This window comes from Lotus japonicus, chromosome 1 (assembly GCF_012489685.1).
Source record: "Lotus japonicus ecotype B-129 chromosome 1, LjGifu_v1.2".
Lineage (NCBI taxonomy): Eukaryota > Viridiplantae > Streptophyta > Magnoliopsida > Fabales > Fabaceae > Lotus > Lotus japonicus.
Genome location: NC_080041.1, coordinates 12,188,891 through 12,203,470, shown reverse-complemented (window position 1 = coordinate 12,203,470; position 14,580 = coordinate 12,188,891). Strand labels below are relative to the sequence as shown.

Genomic DNA, 14,580 nt, shown 5'->3' with positions numbered 1-14,580 from the left:
GAGGTATTACGAGTAGAAGTACGAGTTTTTGGAGGAGGAGGAGCAGTAATAGTGGGATTAGAAACTGCTTCCGGAGTAGGTTCCGGAGTCTCAGGAGGTTCCGGAGTCTCAGGAATAACTTGTTTGAGAAGCTGAAGTTGCTCTACCACCTTTTGGAGGAGCTCATTGTCAGATTCCTTTTTTGCTCGAAGAGTTTGAGCCGAGTGTCTGGAACGGCTACTGATTTGAAAAGGTTTGAAAAGAGGTTTTTCAAGTTGACATCCTTTAGGGATATCAAGATTAGAAGAGGAAGGTTCAATCTTGACCTTTTCTTTTCCTTTCCTGGAAGAGGAATCCTGCACTTGGGATTCTCCAAGAATTTGAAGATACTTATTGGTATAATTGGATTGTTCCATGAGGTCTTTGATGTCTTTACCAGTGACATCACCTTCTTCTTTCCTAGTCTTGAAGGGAGAAGCTAGGACAGGTGTAGATTGAGCTCCTTTAAGAAGGAAAGGAGTTTTAGGTGGCAGGTTAGAAAGGGTTTCTTTTCCATCCTTATGCTGCCATTTAACCATGTCAATTTGGAAGGGGTAAGATTTCCAATTCTTGTTGGCATAATCTTGAAACCATTCAAAAAAGAAGATGTTTTGCTGGGTTTTCTCAAGGAACCCATAGAATTTTTCTTGGATCTTATTTCTCTTTTCACCCTGATACTTTGCAAAGAACCATTTTCTTTGCTGAGTCCATCGGTCAGAGTAGAAATCTGCCTTGATACTTCCTTTGTCGATGACGAATTCAGTAGTGATTGCTCCAATGAAATCAGAAGTTTCTCCAGGGGTTTCTAGAGAAGAATACGTTGGAGATAAGGTGGATTGATGATCTTCATCACCCTTGTCATAGGTAGTCTTGACAGGAGTGGTATTGACATATCCAGCTAAATGGATAGTAGATCCGTCATGAGAGAGGGAAGGTCGAGCATTAGACTCAGGCTGGTTCCTTCTAGTCATAGAAAAAGATCTTCTAGACATGGCGGATTGGAAATCATTTGAGGACGTCCTAATAGATCTAGGGATAGAGAAGGAATTTCTCCTATCAAAGATGAGATCTACTTGGCCAGATTGGTGTTGGATGATTTCACGAAACTCAGGAGTTTCAGCAGGTTGGGCTGGAGTAGCCTTTTCCAAAGACCATTTTTCTGGAAGGGTGATATCACTCCATTGGATGGTTTTGGGCACAATAACATTGGCCTTATCATAATCTGTGAGGAAGAGGGTAGTTTCTCCAGATTTCTCACAATTGGTTCGCAAGAAATAAGATTTGATAGAGTTCATTACCTTGTATTGAACCCTGTAGATCAAAGAGATTGGAATGGAATCTTCTTTCATATCAAGGCCGTGAAGCTTGATATTTAGGAAGAGGACATCAAGGATGTTTTTATCTTCCAGACTAACAGTTAGATCTGGGAAGCAATTGAAAAAGATTGGTCCATTACTCAGGCTGGTTTCAACCGTTCCTAAGAGGGAGTCATGGAATTGATTATGTCTAACATCCCTAAGACAAAGGAGTACAGCGATGTCAAGAGATTTCCTGGTTAGGGGTTTAAGACCAACTTGAACACTACCTATATGAAGATAGTTGAAGTTCTTGCTGATATGTTCTTTGATGCTTTTCTCGGAAAGCAGATGGATTTCTTCATCATCAGATCTGAGCTTGTAGGTTTGCTCAACGGTTTTGATAATGAAATCTGATCGTTTGAAAAAGGATCCGTTTGGTTTGTAGATCTCAGCATGAGAAATTTTTGGAATTTCCCAGTTGTCAAGATCTTGATTGATATCTTCAAAATGAATTTCTTCTTTGAAGACAGATTTGGATAATTGATTGGATTGATGAGGATGATCGATAGAAGAAGAAGAGGGTTGGGAAGATCTGAAAGAAAGCTTAGAAGAGAAAGAGCGAAGCATCATGAAAGATAGATCTTCCTTGCCCGTAAGTATCATCACCATCACCTGGTTCTATAGAAACAGATAAATAAATTAGAAATATAAGTTAGGTTCTGCGTTGTTCTTAATAGTTGAGCAGTATAGATCTGGATCAGACTTAAGCCACCACAAAAAGAAACTAAACAAGGACATTAAAAATATTCAGAACTTAATAACATGTCTGTAGTATGGCCAATATAGACTTACTGCCACACAGGGACTTACTGCCTTCAACGCCTCCGCTGCAGAGATGATCATAAGTCTGAATAGTAATAATCCTAGAAGGTTTTCAAAAGAGCTTTCATTTTAGTTTAGTTCAAAGTGTACTACCAGTCCAGATCCCGACCATAGTGCTTAATTATATAAGAACAGAACAGAGAAATAACTTATATCTAACATATTTAGCATGTTCCTACTTCCCCATCAGGCTCTGATACCAAGAGGGGGTCGGAAGCAGAAGGAGGGGAATGAGAAGAGGATTAAGAGAAGTAGGATCAAATTATTATTGTTTTAGCATGTTCCGACTATATATGGGGAATGAACATTTTAAATGACATTACTTTCTAGAAGATATATTTCATAACTACCTCTCATTAAAAAAAGACCTCCCATTAAGAAATGTCTACTAAAAAATGTAAACTATTTGTTTTGGTACCACCATATCCTTAATTATTTAGTTTATTTCACTTGCAGTTATTAGTGGTAAAATAATTCTTAGCAATTTAATCTTTGATGCACAAGTTAAAGAGTAAAAAGCTTACACAAGAAGTGAATATTTTATATGAAAATAATTTTATATTTAAACTAATATAATAATACATTTTATTACAACTTCTTATTTTTATTTTTTTAAATAAATTAAAGAGTAAATATATATAAAACAATAATAATTTGATCGTGAAAATACGTTATGCGGGCATTAGAGAAAATTAATATTTATATATAGTTTACTTTTAACCATGTATTATAGAGAAAATTAATATTTCTAAACTAATAGAAGAATATATTAATTTTAATTTAATTTAATTATTCATTTATATTTTTTTAAATAATTTAAGGAGTAAATATATAGTGATTTTATGAGAATTCATATAGGCTATTAGAGAAAAGTAATATTTATATATAGTTTAGTTTTAACCATGTATTATAGAGTAAATTAATATTTATAAACTAATATAAGAATATATTAATTTTAATATAATTTAAGTATTTATTTATATTTTTTAAAATAATTTAAGGAGTAAATATATAGTGATTTTATGATAATTCATATCTTAGTATGTGAAAATTTTAATTTTTCATATATTTCAAAACATATATTAAATTTTTATGTGCTTTTGAGCAATTATTTCCTCGCTGTAAAAAAAAGCATTTATTTCCTTTTGGAGAAGATGGATTCAAGGAAGGTACTACCTCCGTTCCTATATACCTGTCTAGAGAGAGAATAGAAACACACATATTAATAAGTGAAATTAATTTTGTTAATTTTCATGAAAGTATTATTTGTTTTCCTATTTCACCATTTAGAATGTATTTTGTCTTTCCTCATTTATTGTTCCTATAAGGGTATTTCTTGGAAAAACATCATTTAATGCTTTATTGAAACTCTAAGTGGACAGATATAAAGGAATAATTTTTTTTCGTCAAAGTGGACAGTTAATAAGGAACGGAGGTAGTATTCCATTAAGGGATGAAGCAATGAGCCAAACTTGGCGAAAGAGGCTAACTGTCACACTTAGAGTTTCTAGCATTTCGTATACAAGAGAAGAATATTTAGCATGGCAATATAGTTAATACATGTAATTTATTCCAACAATTTGTTGTAGAATCCTATACTATGGTGGAATCCCAAAGATTTTCTTTCATAAGGAATAATCAAAATGTAATTCGGTCCAAAGTAATATCCAGTCTACAGGAAGCAGTTAATAGAGGTGATGTCAGACCTTCTTCTGCTGAAAAGCGTGTCGTATTACCTCCTCCTTTCACGGGTGGCCCGCGATTTGTTTATAGAGGTGAGGTCATGTTTAACAGTTTTGTTAACGTTTTGGATATCCAGATTTATTCATAATCATGACCACCTGCAATTCAAAATGGAAGGAAATACATGATCATGTCACTGAAAATGTAAGAATGGGCATATGAGAGACTCGACATCGTTTACAGAGTTTTCAAACTGAAATCGAGTTTATAGTAATACCAAATCCTTTATTACTATAAGTTACAATTTGTTTGGATTATTTTTAATCACAATTCGAATTGATGGAGATTAGTACCGAATTGCACCTATAATAATTAAATATAAAATATTTAATATTAATAGTTATATACCATTAGAGAAATTCAAGGCATGCTAATAGGAGATGTATTTAAAATTTGAAATGGCCATAACACATAATTTAAATTTTAAATTATTTATAAAGTGAACCCGTTTCTAAATTTGTGTATTCAGTTTCCAGCATTAACTGACATGAATAATATTATCTATTTAAAATAATATAATGTATTCTTCGTGTATTTTTTATATTACAACAACAAAATATTTTTACTTGCAATTCTTAATCACATCAATATAATATTATATTATATAAGTTATATACCGTGTATCTGATAGCTTTAATTTTTTTTTCAGATCTCTGTATAGACGATGATCAGTTGCAAAATTTGTGTTTGGTTGAGATAGAAAAAATATTCCAACGAAACATCTCTAAGGATCATAGTTGTTTACCATATCCGATATTTGATGATGTAGAACAGTTTCAGAACAAGTTCATAGTCGGTGAGCTTAACTACAACAAAGAAGAAATGACAACTAAACATGTATCATTTCTAAATATGATGACAACCAAACAAAAGGGTGTAAATGACAACATAATGCAGTCAGTGTTGTCAGATAATGATGGATTTTCTTTGTGTATGGATATGGAGAAACTGGAAAAACTTTCGTCTAAATACTTTATCTTCAGGCATCCGTTCAATGGGTATGATTGTTCTAAATATAGCTTCGAGCGGTATTGCTTCATTGTTGTTGCCCGGCGGAAGAATAACCCATGATTTTCCATTCCTTTGCAGACAAATGAAAGAACTACTTGCAACATCAAACAAGGTAGTTTAAGGGGAAATTTACTTATGCGTGCTAAATTGATCATTTGGGATGAAACTCCTAAGTTAAATAAGAATTGCTTCGAGGCACTAGATAGGACTTTGCAAGATATCATGAGACAAGAAGATGAAAGTGCAGCATGGACAAGCCATCTTTGCCAAATCAATCAGTCAACGCATGGGTGGTCTTTTGTTGTGAGAGTCTTAGGGCTTGGTAATGTGAAGATGACGATAGAAGGATTCAATCATCGTCCTATATTTTTTGCTGATAGATTCAAAGGTTTGTATTCGTAGAGTCCTCTATTATTATTACTAACCCGATATATTTTATTCTACTTCATTGGCAATCAATGATTGGAACCTACATGATTTATGGGGTCAAAAAATTCAAGCAGAGGCTAGGAATAACATTTTAAATCGTTTTAAAGATATAATCTCCAAATTGTTTAGTCTATTGCTTTCAAAATTTCTACGCTTGACACAAGTTTCAGGATTTCAAAGCATCTAGGCATCGATAAAGATACACTTGAAGAGCGTAACAAAGGTAATTCCGTATAACGATTATATGGTTCTTAGGCCTGTGATCAAGTTTGACATGTTTGAAATGCTTAATCCTGAGTTCGATCAAAGATTGTTGGTCAGTAAGTAAATTCCTTAATTTATTTAATTTCACATATATTTTCACTTGCAGCCGTTGATATTAACATCATTACTTTTGTCATGGGTTCGCTTACGAACGTCGGAACCGAAAGCTCATATGTGCAAAATGAATTGCTCACAAAAATCAAAGAAATTGAGATTGAATCTGATGAGTATACCTTTTTTTTATCTTTACAAGAAAAACTGGGTATATTTCAATTTAAATAAAAAAATGAAAGATAAAATACTACAAATGCAGTAAAGTTATTTGTTGTTTTCGCATGAAAAAATTTAAATATGTTTTGTTCGATTTTTTCGGTGACGAGTTGAACACATTTCTAGGTGCGGACGAAATCGAACATGTTGTTGTTGTCATATTCATGGCAAAGCACATAAATTCTGGAAAAATGGAAAAGGTGAATATGTCCATGTAAATACACATTTTAATTTTTCAATAAAATTAATTAGATATTGATTTTCTTCGTTTATTTTCACTTAATCTAGAATGTCTGCTTGACACACCCTCCCAAAGAAATATGTGATTTAGTTCAAAAACAATTCCTGTTCAAGGTTGAAGCAAATGACAAATTCAGAAGAACATTTGATTCAGCATTTAATGTTCATAAAATTTGCAAAGATGCAAATTTAATTTCTAAATTCAATTCCAAGGTTAAATTCTATTCTTTTATTGCTTAATCATGATTGTTTATTTAATTCAAACAGTATTGATTTTGTTTAAAAATATATCATGTCATTATAATTAAATGTGAACATTGCAGGGTTTTAAACTTGACTTTGAGAGCTCCGCCTCATGATCTCAGATGCCACTTTGCTATAAGGCATTTCTCAAGGTTCACGGTAGCTACACAATGGAAACAGACTTTTAAGGAAAAATTTCAAAAGCTGTTTGCACATTGTAACTAATTATTTTTTGGTTTTCTAGCTACCTTTGAATTTTAAATAATTTAGCATATTCATTATTTCAAATGAATGTTTATTATAATTCATCTTGCTTCATTTATTCAATCTACATAACACATATTTCATAGTTTACAAAAGATCTTACAATTACACCGCCAATAAATTGTCTTTCAATCGTCGTACTTTGCGACATCCACTTAACCAAGATTAGCCTCTCTTTTTTTTAACAAAAAACAATATTTCTTAAGATTTAAATTAATATATTAGGATTATTCGCTGCAACCAACACAGCCAACACAACATTGACAAAATACATAAAATTTACAAAAAGTTACAGAATAAACTTCACAATTTTTTATAAAACAATGAAACTTACATATAATTTTAAATTCCCCGTGCAAGGCACAGGTCATATACAAGTAGGTTTTAATTTTTTTAATTATATGATGTCTAATTTTAATTTTTTTTCATTTTATTATTCCACTTCAGCTTCATTAATACAGTCAGCGTGTCATTTCATCACTCGTCGGAGCTCCGGGCTCCGGCGAGGACTGACTCCACACGTTTTGCATTCATGAGGACCTTTTCCACAAATTTTTCCGGGGAGAGACCTAGTTCAGATTGCGAGAGAAAGACATGAACCAATTTAAGGATTAAGCCCTTTTTTTTCAATTCTTCCAAAGGTATTAAATGAAAGAAATAGGGGTTTTACTTAAACCGATATATAAGATTCAGGAAAAGCAACCAAATCTGGAGGATCATCCCTCCACCCTATAACATCAGAGGAAGAAAAATCAGATTATTGTCGGTATGTTAAAAGAAAATCAGTCGCCTTATTGTCAATATGTTTAACAAAAGATAAATTAACCATAAAATACCATGATGTAGAAACATCCAAGCTTCCTGGTTCATGCCTCTTACTATAAACTAAGCTAAACCAGATGAGCATGCTTCCCTTGTTTGCTATTTTTTTTTATTGAATCACATACATGGAGGTCACTGAACGTTTAATTTGTTGGTTATGGTAGATCTCTGTACACTACAATTGGGCTTCTAACTTGAAAATTTCCATCATCCCAAACCAAAGTAGCAGAGATTACATTCACAGTGAGAGCCCCTTCAACCACAACTGAGAATGATTTTTTCTGGCCTATAGATGTAAAGGACAGAACATCAGGTTTCACTTGAATTTCCAACAAGGATGGAGTTATAACCTTCGCTTTATAAGTAGATTTTGCTAAGCCAACATTTGTAACTGTTCTGCGGAAAACGCGAGGGGAAACTCCAACATCACCATGAAAAATAGCAAATGATGGGAGGTTCAAGTTATATGCAGCTCTCTTTTGAGGATGTCCAAAGCAACTAAGCTTCTGTTGAGTAAGACTTTGTAGCACAGTATCGTTATACCCCTCTCCGCATAGGAACTGAACATAATCTTGTTCGGTAATATCATATACTAAACCAGGATTTACTGCCTTCACAGGGTTAATTTGTCCGGCACCATATGCAAGTTCAGCTTCAGGATTAAGAGCAGAACTCATTGGAGTAGCTGTTAATTGCAACAGAGATGGTCATAATTAAACTACAAAATTAACTATTCTAACTATGAAAACATAATATGATAAATTTCCTATAGCAGCGAAAGCAGTAGACTGAGTCATGAATTATATTACCTGTGGTCATTAATGCGGACTTGATCATGGCAGGAGACCAATTGGGGTGAAATGATTTGACATATGCGGCTGCGGCGGCAGCATGAGGGCAAGCCATTGAAGTGCCGGAGATTGCATTATATGGAGGTTTTCTTTTGTCACCTTCAACTCCTGAAATGGGGTTAAGGGGAGACCATGCAGCTAACACAGTAACCCCTGGTGCTGCAATATCAGGCTGCATATATGCCACATCAAGAAATAATTAATTACAATGAGCATTAGCAATATTTGAAATTTTAAAGAAGACAACAAATATGCATGCATTATCTTTGAAGTTACCTTGAGAATGTTTGGTGTGATTAGATTTGGACCTCTTGATGAGAACGCAGCCACATAAGGGGATAATGTATTTTTGACTTCATCACTCTTCAATATTGTGGCGGTTGGATTTCTGGTAATTGGTATAATGATCAATGGAAAAAAGGTTAAGTTCTATAGAGTTGAAGAGTTAATCAAATTCTTAATCAAATTGTTAGAATTTGGAATGTCTAACTCAACCCAAAAGCTAGTTCAAGAGTTGAGGGTTATTCTACCTTTTTAAAAATGGTATATATCTATGTTATATCTCTAGTCAATATGAGACTTTTAACACTCTTTCACGCCTGAACATGTGGGGCGTGAAATTTGTAGGACTGGACATTTGCGAGGTGGCCTAAATATGGGAGGTCTTCACCAACAAACGGATCTAGGATAGACTCTGATATTATATTAGAATTAGGAAAACTTAACTCAACCCAAAAACTTGCTCTATAGGGTTGCTCTACCCTTTGTAAAAGAAATTTATGTTATATCTCTAACCAATGCGAGATCTACAACATAGATAAAGTTTATCTTGACCTTACTTAATGCACTATCATTTAATTGACACATTGATAGGAAGCAATTTCTTAACAAGCAAGAATTTCTACGATATAATTCACTAAAAAAAGGATTAGTGGCGGCTGATTCGCTCTTATAGTGCGGTGGTTTCAACGGTGATGGCTAAACAAACTCAAGGCAGCTCATCAATTGTCGCCGCAAAGCTTTCCACTAGCAGTTTTAGGCAACCACCGGAACAACCGTCGCTAGATGCGCCCAGTATAATCAGAAAACTTCAAAAATATATAAAGAGCCTTGCATCCTATAGTTATACCACTAGATTTATTAGCTTCTGATTTTAATTAGAATAAAATTATTTTTCACTCAAATAAAAATTAATAGAAGTTATTAATTGTATCTATACCTTGTTGCTTCCATGTACAATAGTACATTTCTAATGTTCCCCCGACTAAGAAACGTTGCAGGCAGGGCAAAACTGGGTGCAAGATCTTTTGGGTAAACAGCTCCAAATATAACACCAGCTGCACCAGAGAAAAACCCCACTTTTTTTGGTTCCTCAATGTACTCACACACAACGATCTTCCCCTTCACTGCATTTTTATCCACAGAGTTCTCTGAGCAAAACCTGAACAATAAAATATAAAACTCGAACCCAATATTTTCAACAAAGAATATTCACATATTAATTGCTGGTGATACCTGGATTTCGAACTGTTAAATCCACCAGCAATGTTGGGTATATCCCCAGCAAAAATCAGTGGAAACATTTTGTTTTTTAGATCAAATGTGTTGATGGTAGACCCCTGCAGAACATACAAAATTTAGTACATGTTTTAATTATAGTTTCCGCTCTCTATTCTGGAAAAAAAAAATCAAATGCACAAATTAAAAGAGTTTATGAGCAAATTAATTTTAGTACATAAAAATCATATTATAAATAACATAATAAAATGGCACAGAAGCTAGCATTTAGACACAAAATGTTAGTACCTCACAAACAACACCATTGCCCAAATGCACCTTAGTAACGAACTTCCTGTCAAAAGTGCTAGCGGCCACAGAAAGTATCCATGGTGCAAAAATTTTCATAGAGTATAGAAAAGGGCCAGAATTACCAGCAGAATTTGAGACAAATATGCCTCTTTTCATTGCATGGAAGCTTCCAATGTTAAGTCCAATTTGAAAATAGGCAGGGTACCCTATTCCACTCAATCCAATTGAAAGAGAGAGCACATCAACACCATCATCAATTGCTGCATCCAAAGCAGCAAGGATGTCTGCCTCGCCACAACCGCTTTCCCAACATACTTTGTACATCGCGACGCGAGCTGACGGAACTCCTCCGCGGGCCGTTCCAGAGGCATAGCCTAGCAGGCTTGCAGTGACTAAGTTTCCGGCAACGATGGAGGTGCAGTGTGACCCGTGGCCGTCTGTATCTCTAGGAGATTTGATATCTTTCTTCAAATACAAACCGTCAATGTTGAAGTATTTTGCTCCAATTAGTTTGCTTCATATACAAATGGTGAATAACATGAATGAAACAATCACGTTTTTTAAGAATTCAGTTTTGGTATAATTTAAGGCAAAAACTGTTGGAAATTTAGGGTGTGATAATCCTGGATAACTTCAGAGAATCGTGTTTGTCACTTTACGAACAAAGTATTTTGACCCTATTCTTGCCTGGGTTCACGAAATCCTTGTTGGGATAATTCTTGAAGATCAATATGCTTCTGGCAATAGAGAACAGACCAGGAATGCAGAGAGTAGTAAGGTTTCGTTTTTTCTGTACCCTGAATTCGGGCAAAAGACTCCTAATATAGGAGTTTATGTTTAGGGTCACAACTGTTCGGAAATTCGAACAAAGGGTCGTAACTTTTCGAAAATTCGAAATAGGGTCATAACTGTTCGAAAAATTTCGAACGGGGCTCCGCCCCGCACCCTAGCCAGGGGCGCTGCCCCTTGGACCTCGGTTCGTATTCGCGGTCAATTATACGTTGGCTCACCGAGCGTGCACCCCGCACTACCCTAACTCGATTCCGAGCGTAACGCGTAATTGCATCGGCCTATAGTAAATCACATTACTACTAAAATCCATTGATGATTCTAAAATCACCAACAAAAACTAATTCGTTGAGCATGAGGTTTGCAGGACAAGACAGTTGTGGATAGCAGCGACTCTAATACTATTTTAACAATTTGGGTTAGGTCTAATTCTATTAGAGAGTTAACTTGGAGTGAAGATTGTTTTACTTTTTACAGAAATTATTTTGACTATATGTAATTATATGTATAGTCAATGTGGACTTGGAATTTTTCACATAAAGTAGCATTTGCATAAAGTTAAAGGTTGATGGACATACGAAATTGCAGTGTTGCATCTTTCAGAGATACAAATTATTATTAGTGGCTTTTAACCACCGCATAATTTTGTGACAGTTAAAAACATTGATTAACCGGTATGTCCAAATGACATATATGTCACAAATAAGATGTCTAAATATGAGCATTCTTTGCATAATATATGAGAAAGAAGATTAATTGATTACTTGTTGCAGGTAAAGTTATGGCAGGATCCCTTCCATTTTTTTGGTGGAGGGCCAAATCCTTCGTCACTGAAGCTCTTTGATTCCGGCCAAATTCCAGTGTCAACTACTCCAACTATTATGTCACTCTCCATACTTGCTCTTGTTACTTGCTGGGGAAACCCTATGAAGTCCCATGATTTTGTTGTGTGAAGAATGTACTTGTTGTCCGATATAACAGATATAACATCATCCATTTCTGTTACAATAATGTAGTTGAGTATAACGTGAACGGACTCTTAAGTCAATTTATGAAAAACTATTTCTTCTATGAACAAATAATGAACTATTAAGTTAACATGGTGTTTGTAGAAATATTTTATCTATTTTTATATATCTGTCACTATTTTGATTTTATTACCTATTTATTTATCACTTTTATAATTCTAAGAGAGGATTAATTATATTTATAATTTAATGGTGATAGAAAAATTTAAGAGCTTTAATTAATAAGAAACATAAGAGTATATTAGAAAGTTATGTGGAAATTTTGATAGAAACAAAAATATTAATATTATTCCTTAAAACATTTGTCAAAACTTTAAAATGACAGAAATTAAAGAATAAAGGAAGTATAATAATATAAAATAACTTATGTATTTTCATTCAATCGTATAAATTTTTGGTTAGTTATGGTATCATAGCTTTTGTAAGTAAGCGGTCTTGAGTTTCATCTTTATTACTGATCAAAAGTTGAATTTCAATCTGAGCATTACCTGCCATTCTTTCTTTCTCTTCTTCTGTTAACTTCATGACGAATCCATTAAAGCTCTTGTAGCTGTGAAGTATAGCTCCTGGTTTAGAATTACTGGATGGATGCACATTTAATTTAGATGGTCAATTTTACAATACTATAACTCTTGGAAGGGGCTTATAAAAAAAAATAACTCTTGGAAGGAACAAAAGAATATGTCTAGCTGTATTCCACTAACGCTATAAAGTAGCCGATTAAAATGTATTGCTATAGTGCTGAAATCTATTTCTCACATGATTTGTACTACCTTCGTTCCTATTTATAACTGTTTAAAAGAGAAGAAACACATATTAAGGAGTGCAATTAATTTCGTTACTTTTCATGAAAGTATTCTTTGTTTTCCTATTTCACACTTTAAAATGTATTTTAAGTTTTCCTCATTTATTGTTTCTGTAAGGGCATTTCTTGAAAAAACATCATTTAATGCTCTCTTGAAACTCTTAGTGGACAGATATATAGGAACAAAATTTTTTCTTCAAAGTGGACAGTTAATAAGGAACGAAGGTAATAGTTAACAAATGAAAATCTTATCAGGATATAAATACAACCATGATTCGATTTCGTTCACATAAAAAAAATCCACTTTCCACGTAATTTTTCTTTGGCTTAAACAAACTTTTAGTCCCTGCAAAATACATCATTTTTGTTTTTCATTCTGGAAAATATTTTTTTTGTTTAACATCCTCCCAAAATTAAAATTTTTGCTTTTAGTCCTTACTATCACATTTTTCATCCAATCTAGATGGAATTGCATATGATATGAATTAAATAGTTATTGTGGTAAATGGTTATTGTGTTTATTCATTTATACTCTTACATTAATTGTGTTTATTCCAACTTAGATGGGATGAAAAATGTGAAGGCAAGGACTAAAACAAAACATATAATTTGGGAGGATGTTAAACAAAAAAAAAATTGTAGGGATGAAAAACAAAAATAATGTATTTTGCAGTGACTAAAAGTTTATTTAAGCTTTTTTCTTTCCATCTCTCTCATTTCTCACTTCATTTTCACTTATAATGAGGTGTGAGTGTGATGTGAACAAAACATTAATGCACAACCTGCCAATAACTTTTCGAGCCATGGCCATGTGAAGAGAAGGTGAAGATGCTGGGTCCAAGCCCTTAGGATGATCACCCATGTATACAATATAGGTCTGCATTCAGAAATTATCTATGATTAAATTCAATGGAGAAAATTTAGAGCTATATCGTATGTGCAATTTTATTCTATGCTGTATATGTTAAAAATTCATCCACGGCTAAACCATATATATTTTTACTACTAACATTTACATTTACATTTAGTGCACTTAATTGATGATATGTTTCTTATATATGTGCTATAAAAAATTAATTTGTACATAAGTATTTTTAACTTGAGAACTAGATTTTTCTTGATCTATAGTAAAAAAAAAGTAGCATCTTGTATCTTCTTGATTAGTTACATATTGAATACAAAAACGACTCGTATACCACCATTTTCTGGCAGACATCCAGACATCTGCATGGCGAATTTTTATCTCTAGCAAAGCTTATTTATGTAAATAAACTCTACAAATTGCACGTATTTGTATGTTTACAAGAAAATGGTGGTACAGAAATCATCACTTATTGAGAGTAAAACTGAGCAAGGAATATAAACAAGTGTATATATAACACCAAATTTTACAGTCTAAATAACAAATATAACTAGAGATGTATGTATTACCTTGCGATCATTGGTAGAATATGTGTGAGTAATTGCATGAACCAAGATAAGAATGAAAAGGCATGGCATTAAAGAGACCATATTTGCCACAATAGATAAAAATGACAAACAGAAAAGGTTTCCAAGGAGGATAAGATATATGAGTCTATATGCTTCCACGGTTCCACCAAAGAGTATTTGTTGTGGAAAAGAAACAACCATTGGCGTGCGGGTTTTACAAGCACGTCGATATTATATTACTAGTGTGTTTTTGTTGAATGGGAAAACATATTACTAGTGTTTAATTATAATAAAAATATGCAAGCCAATTGATCTACTTTATTTCAATGAGCTATGTACCTAGAAAAAATCATGCTACGATCCCCACCAGTAATATTCATGCA

The 14,580-nt window shown here is 33.5% G+C and overlaps 1 protein-coding gene across 1 annotated transcript; it reads right to left on the bottom strand.

The window, feature by feature from the left end:
• Nucleotides 1-7,435: 7,435 nt before the first annotated feature.
• On the bottom strand, nt 7,436-14,337 carry LOC130731607 (cucumisin-like). The gene is made up of 10 exons (XM_057583887.1): nt 14,198-14,337; nt 13,549-13,643; nt 12,450-12,541; nt 11,698-11,932; nt 10,142-10,658; nt 9,851-9,954; nt 9,555-9,776; nt 8,612-8,723; nt 8,294-8,507; nt 7,436-8,169 (listed from the first exon to the last, which is right to left on the bottom strand). The coding sequence occupies exons 1-10, from the start codon at nt 14,276-14,278 to the stop codon at nt 7,640-7,642; spliced, it is 2,202 nt and encodes a 733-aa protein (XP_057439870.1). The 5' UTR covers nt 14,279-14,337; the 3' UTR covers nt 7,436-7,639.
• Nucleotides 14,338-14,580: the final 243 nt, after the last annotated feature.

Bases quoted from the DNA above. Each gene is read 5' to 3' on its own strand.
- LOC130731607 (XM_057583887.1), bottom strand. From the start codon at position 14,278: ATGGTCTCTTTAATGCCATGCCTTTTCATTCTTATCTTGGTTCATGCA. The intron at 8,724-9,554 runs GTATAGATACAA...ACCAATTACCAG, and splicing joins TTGTACATGGAAGCAACAAG to AAATCCAACCGCCACAATAT. The intron at 8,508-8,611 runs GTAACTTCAAAG...GCATATATGCAG, and splicing joins TCACACCAAACATTCTCAAG to CCTGATATTGCAGCACCAGG.